General features: G+C 35.2%; 1 protein-coding gene across 1 annotated transcript in view; it reads right to left on the bottom strand.

Moving 5' to 3' along the window:
• Nucleotides 1-5,479: 5,479 nt before the first annotated feature.
• The window catches only part of LOC126095017 (myotubularin-related protein 6), a 411,731-nt gene continuing 410,369 nt past the window's right edge, over nucleotides 5,480-6,841 (bottom strand). The window contains exon 13 of the mRNA XM_049909676.1: nucleotides 5,480-6,210. Within this exon, the coding sequence (XP_049765633.1) occupies nucleotides 6,061-6,210 (150 nt within the window). The 3' untranslated portion in view covers nucleotides 5,480-6,060. The remainder of the gene's footprint in view (nucleotides 6,211-6,841) is intronic.

Raw genomic sequence — 6,841 nt, 5'->3', positions numbered from 1 at the left:
TAGCCTATGGACACCTGAGAAATTCTGAAACTTGGGATTCCACTAAAAGCAATGTATGGAGAAATATTACTTTTTACAGAATATTTCCTCATAAAGATTTTATTTTTAGATGATGACATATATCTAAAAGCCTTGTTATCTGACATGTGATCCAAAAAGTCACATGTCTGATGTAATTTATACTTTGTTAAAGGAAAAAATATATATAGCATACTTCCATAATATATCTGTTACAACAATATCACCTCAACTGCTTAAGTTTTAATATATATTTGAAATAACTTTTAATAAAGAACTGTCCACTGACAATACTTGACATTTTTATTCTGAGATACAACTGCATACAACATCTTCAATTTAGTCACACATAGACAGACAAGGGTAAGAAATGCCTACAAAAAGGCATTAAATATGTAGCTTAAGTACAGTAAAATCACGTGGACTCAAACTGACACACATTTATACTATCAAACAACTATCACATCCACATCAATATTTAAATAAATTTTTTCAGCGAGTTCCATCCTTAGAATCCCCACTGCAAGCACTCAGAGTTAAAGTTGATTTATGAAGTCTAACATATAATCAGCACAGAAGATCTTCATCTCTCAAGGAGAAAAAAAGTTTACAGTGGTCGACAACAACACCACACACATTAAATACGCGCTGAATAGGAATTCCTCTCCCTGCCCAGTTTCTCTGTTTTGTGCCATCTTATATAACCTGCCACAGTAACTACTCTGCAAAAAGAAAACAACACTAAAGCTACATTTTGAGTGTACAGCTCCATCATCATCTGAAGACATACTACTTGTAAATAGCAGGAATCATTACATTATATTATCTTTGAGGACACTTTGGAGGAAAGGATGAATGAATTCATACTTTTATACAACACACACACACACACACACACACACACACACACACACACAATTACCAATTCTGTAAACATAACTGTCAGCTTTGCATTTGTCTTATGGCTTTATTGCATGATAAACATTAACACATTACACACTATTGCATTTGTGATAATACCTTTCATTTTATATTTTGTACTGTTTGAGACTTTCCTAGCACAATAACTGCTTGAAAAGTTCTTGGGCATTGCATTGGATGTCACCAGAAGAATTTCATAATTTATTAAAGAGGGAGCTGCTTATCACCAAGGGCAACTGTGCAGAACTGCAATGGCTCACCACTATAGCTCCAAGCAGTAACCACCTCAGATAACATGCAGCTGCCTCATTAAAGTACCGTGCAGTTTCTGTGACAGCATCCAATGCTATGCCCAAGGACCTTTCATGCAATTTTGTATTTTGCTTGAAATGAGTATGGCATACATGGAAATGTTTACGGAAAAGCATACTTCATTGAGTATTCCCCCCCCCCCCCCCCCCAAATTTGTCAACTTTGATGAGCTACAGAATACTAGATTCCATTTTTGTGAAAAACCTCCTGTGTTCAGTTTAAAGGTAAAGAAGAACAAAACATTTCAGATAACTGAAACTGTATGGCTGCAAAACTACTCTTTGTGAAGTGTTTCTCGTAAGCTCTCCTGGCATTCAGAGAGTTGTGCATGCAAACTGTGAAATCTTTTATTATGATGGAGTATGGAATACAGGGAAACAAGATAATTGTTTATAATCTAACAGGATATAAAATTAGGCTCCATAATTGCAGAAGTGAACACAGAAGTGCTGGGGATACTAAAGCAAATGTCTGCACTGCATATCACATGCAAAACTGCTCAGAACTAGAGTTTGTAGAAGTAGCCCCTAGGTAAAAAAAAATAAAAAAAATAAAAATAAAAATTGTGATGGCATATACCACTCAACCAAGTGTTCATTTAGAATCTGTATTATTTGGCAGCGTTACTGAGAATTCACATACACATACAATAGCAAATGACTTTAATATAAATAAAATGAGAGAAAATTTTTGTAGAGGAAACTTACACGACACCTTGCACATTTTTATTCTTCAGACATAACAATAGATCATGTAATCAGTATCATACCTGAGAACTGACAGTATATAAAAGTCGTAAATACTATAATTGCTGATCACTATGGCCAGACAATTCAAGTACTTGGCAAATGGAAATATGATGACACAACTAAGACAGACCAATACACAAAATCTAAACTTTTTAGAAGTAATACCGAAAATAGAAAACTGGGAGGGCACTTATGGAGAAAAATCTGTAAGGAAGCTAGGAAACATTCTGTGAAAATTTGAAACAATATAAAAATCTAAGTTGAGTAAAGATATGTGGAGGGGAGGGGGGTTGCATATAGAAGTTCAGTGAAGACTGGATCACATAAAAAATTATTCACGATACGGAAGTATTTATAAAGATATCCAGGAGCGTAAATGAAAAACAAAAGATGTGGTCTACAGAGAGATGATAAAAGCACCAACACCCCGCCCCCTCTCTCTCCCCCCCCTCTCATAACTAATTTGTCATGTTGTCCCGGAGTATTTATTACAGCTACCCACTGTCCAGCACAGTGTAAATTTACTATTACGAGCGCATGGCATGTCTCATCCTTTATTTATCTATAGTTGCTTTTGTATTGAGTGAGCAAATGTTATATCACACTTCTTTGTTTGAAAGAAAACTTCATTGTAATCTAAAAGTGACCACTACCAAATGCGTTAATGCTGCATTGGGGTACAAGAGTTTTACTTTGATTTACTTGTGCTTATTGCACGTTACAACATTGTCAGTGGACTGGTTTGATAAATTTGGTCATAGCCCTGCATAGATTGCTGCCAGCAAGCAATTACTTTGCAAACTGTAACTCACAAATACCAAAATTACTTATCAAATAGAATATGTGACACTACTAACAAAAGTTCTTCATCTTTATAGCTATCACCTTGTCGTAATCGTTCAGATAAATCACAGCATCTTGCACTTGACATTGTTGAAATGACTAGCTTCTAACAACTAACACAAAAGCAACAAAAAGTTACCAGTAAATAGAGCAGGACAATTCTTTGAGCTGTGCACAGCAGCAAGTTCACAAAGACACAGTCAAGCTTCCATGAGCATTCAAAGACCACATCTTCCGAAAAACACCCAACAAAGCATGCTTCCTCACAAATATTTTTGCACGTGTCATCCCCTTTCCATTGAAAATATAAAATTCTAATATTAATGAAGCCAGCCACTTTCATGATTTTAGTAAGGTCACACACACTGATACTCACCATGCAATGGAACCACAAGGAGAGCTATAATTGGAGGTCACTCGTTACAAAAAGGAAAGCAGATCTCTAAGGTGCAAAGTGGAACAAACAGTTATACTGTATGGCTACTAGTTTTTACAAGAAAATGATATTTGTTAAACTACAAGGTTGGTAGTTGGGGATTTTGTGCAATAAGGAATATAAAACATAATGAGTAGATCACCGTTCCCTAGCACACACATCCATACAAAACTTCTGTTTAACAATGCAGTTGGTAAAGTCTTCCACATTACATAAGCTGAAACGTTTTCAATTATCCTACAGACTTGATCCTTCATGCTTTCTTGGGTTTGTAGCCAAGTTGTCACTTTCTCTTTACACAACATTTCCACAACTTCTCTATTCATTTTCGTAAGGTGTCACAAGCACATTATGTTGCTCAACTGCTGATGAAGACAACTGGGAAAGTGTTAAGAGTAGAAAACAGCTTGGATTCAAACCCAAAATTCAGGCACATGCTAATGCAATTTGGTAACATAAAGCAGAAAGTGTTTATTGTTGTCAATGACACCTGCCACTTGGGAATTATTTGTGTTCAAGAAGCCATAATAAACGTAATATTAACTGCAAGAGAACAAACTGTATCTTTAACAACTACTGCAACTTACTGTAAGTCATTTTAGTAGCTCTAAAAGACAACACACTGCGTTGTTGATGTCTTATTTATGTCATTTCACTTTGCAATTTATAGCGGCTTTTCATTAAGGAAAAAGTTATGTTGACCATAGGACTCAAAAACTTAACATGTGTGAGAAGTAAATACTGTCATATCTGTATTTACTTCCACTTTCATCATTTGTTGTTACAAAACAGATGAACATGTTTATCACTTCTTCTGTACTTACAAATAAATTTTCCATCTTTCAGTGATATTTGTTACAAAAACAGCAAAATTATGAGTGTATCTGCCAAGGAATATGAATGAAACATCCTAATTGCTATACAGACTCATTTTCATGCACTGACATCAATTTGTAAACTTCTTTATCACTGTTTCATTTAGCTTTATTCTATTTTGTAGGGAAAATGTATAAGCAATGGCTTTGTCCAACATTTTTCTATTTTTTTCCTTTTTAAAACAAAAAAATCTGGACATGGAAACTAATGAATGGAAATATTTAATATTTAGACTTCCGATAGTAATGAAACTTCACCTGCCTATCACCACCACCACAATGTTCCACATTTCAATTATCTTTTTCTTCTTCCTATATTATCAGCTGCCACTTCATTATATGTTTTCCTTATATTGGGTATTTGCAAGAAAAAATTCAATCAATTTTAACTGGAAAACCTGAGTAGCTTTTGTACCTCATCTGCACAGCTTTCTTAGATGTATGAATCAAATTGTTTTTATTTGAGTGCTTTACATAAACATAGATATGACTAGCAAGAGATGAAAGCCCATTTCTTTGTTAAGTATTACAGGTAACAACACGGTGGCTAACAGGTTACTTTCTGCTTTTCCATAATACACAGATCATACTATAGATTGTATTAGCTGTATTTCTATAGGGACATAATTAAATGTATATGCTACTTTTTTTTTAAAGTGATCCACTAACTATATTTATTTTCACATTATTCTCAGATAACAAAACTAAGGTCAATAAATATATTTGTGAACATTATACATGGCTGATTCAGTCATTTCATTCTGAAGTCCAATGTAAACCTCTACAAATTTTGAATAAAATGGCAAGTAAAATTCATTCATCATGTATCTTTAGAGCTCGTAATTAAAAGCAACAGCAATAAATATCACAGCAAGGACATGATGGCAGATTAATCTAACCCAGTGTTTTAAAAATTCATAAAAAATAAAACGCAATATGAAGTTAGAAACTGGAATTGCTTTTTCTCCAACAGAGTTTCAGACACTCAGAAATTATTACAAAATCTTGCTGTCAATACTCCACTTCATAATAGCACGAAATGTTTAAACACAACCCTAGTAATTCACTTATAAAGACTGGAAAAAACAGTCAGTCAAAAAAGAAACAGTGCATCACAGGATGGCTAGAATAGCAATCCATTCATTGGAATTTCAGTCACTGACACTAGAAGCATTTCATAGTTCCGCTCATCAAACAAACACTGGAGAGGCTGATGGTTTTCCTTCCTAAAGGTAATATTATACACTATACAAATAATTCATTTTGATATATTCCACATGATTAATTGGTTTTCCTACCATATTTTCCTCTTTTTTAATCTGTACATCTGTAATCTAAAAGCAATAATCAATTATTACACTTTATTTGCAAGGCAACATGGTGTGATCAACATAAACAAAGCGTAATGTCTGATCAAGCATCTATAAAAAGAATATGCAGACAGCAATAAATTATGTAAACTCAGGACTTTGGAACAGTTAAGGTTCTCTCATTAACAAACCTGCACAAGTCTTTTGTATCCATTTATAAATCATCATAACTTTACCTTTATAGTTGCAACACGAACTGAACAGACCTGATCACAATCTGCAACATTAATGTCATACTGGGAATCATATAATTGTAGTCTCAATTTTCATTACACTGTTAACACAGGCACAAGTATCAGGTCTGCCTGAGCTAATCTTTGTTCATTCAAAGAATAGCAGAGTCATATCACTATCCACAAAACGATGATGAGCAAATCCGATTTGCAGTTCACACACTAGAAGAGGCTGGCCGAGTGCTGAGCACTGAGAATTGCTGCCAGCAAGGAAGCAGGGACTGGCAGTCCCAGGCATGGAGCATGAGCAGCATCATCAGGTGGACTGTGGTCACACGATGCCCTTGTAACAGGGTCACCGCATCATGGTGACTCTACAGATGAGGAATGACGCAGCAGACGGTAACAAGGCTTGCAAACAGGTACAGCACGTTGTGACATATGTCCAGGAAGTGACGTGTGTTTATCTATGCAGCGTGTGCAGTAAACATCGCCACATCTCCAACAATGGTACTGAAAAAACCAAAATGTTAGTGACATTGGAGCCTCCAGGGTGAAACACACACACACACACACACACACATACACACAGAGAGAAAGAGAGAGAGAGAGAGAGAGAGAGATTACTTTATAAACATGGGATACAGTGCATTTTCTCATTACTCTCTCTATATTGTCTAGAAACACTTATACCTATATACACTTTCACTCTGGTTTCAGTTGTCCCGAGAGGCTGAGAAAGGTGCATCTCAAGATTTCATAAAACTTTTAATATAATTCTGGGCTTTAGTCAAATAAAAGTGAAATTTCTGTTAACTTTTTAATTTTCTTTGGGAATTTGTTCCTCTGTCTTTCACTTCCAAGCATTCTATCCTAGAATACATCTAGCGCGCACGTGTGTGTGTGTGTGGGGGGGGGGGGGGGGGGGGCAGGTCAAATATGACTGTCATGTTAGCAATTTTGTTTTTTATTTCTTTTGATTGCTGCCGTTTTGTTAACATATAATACTGGAAATTCATATACAATAATGACAGACAAATTAGGCTCAAAGGAATTAGCTATAATATTTTCTTACTTAAAGACTGTTAATTAGTATGCTAGAGGAAACATTTGACACAATCTGTTGCTTCTTCATTATACTTGT

This window comes from Schistocerca cancellata, chromosome 8 (genome assembly GCF_023864275.1).
Source record: "Schistocerca cancellata isolate TAMUIC-IGC-003103 chromosome 8, iqSchCanc2.1, whole genome shotgun sequence".
NCBI classification, from domain to species: Eukaryota; Metazoa; Arthropoda; class Insecta; order Orthoptera; family Acrididae; genus Schistocerca; species Schistocerca cancellata.
This window is presented reverse-complemented; position numbering and strand designations above follow the sequence as displayed.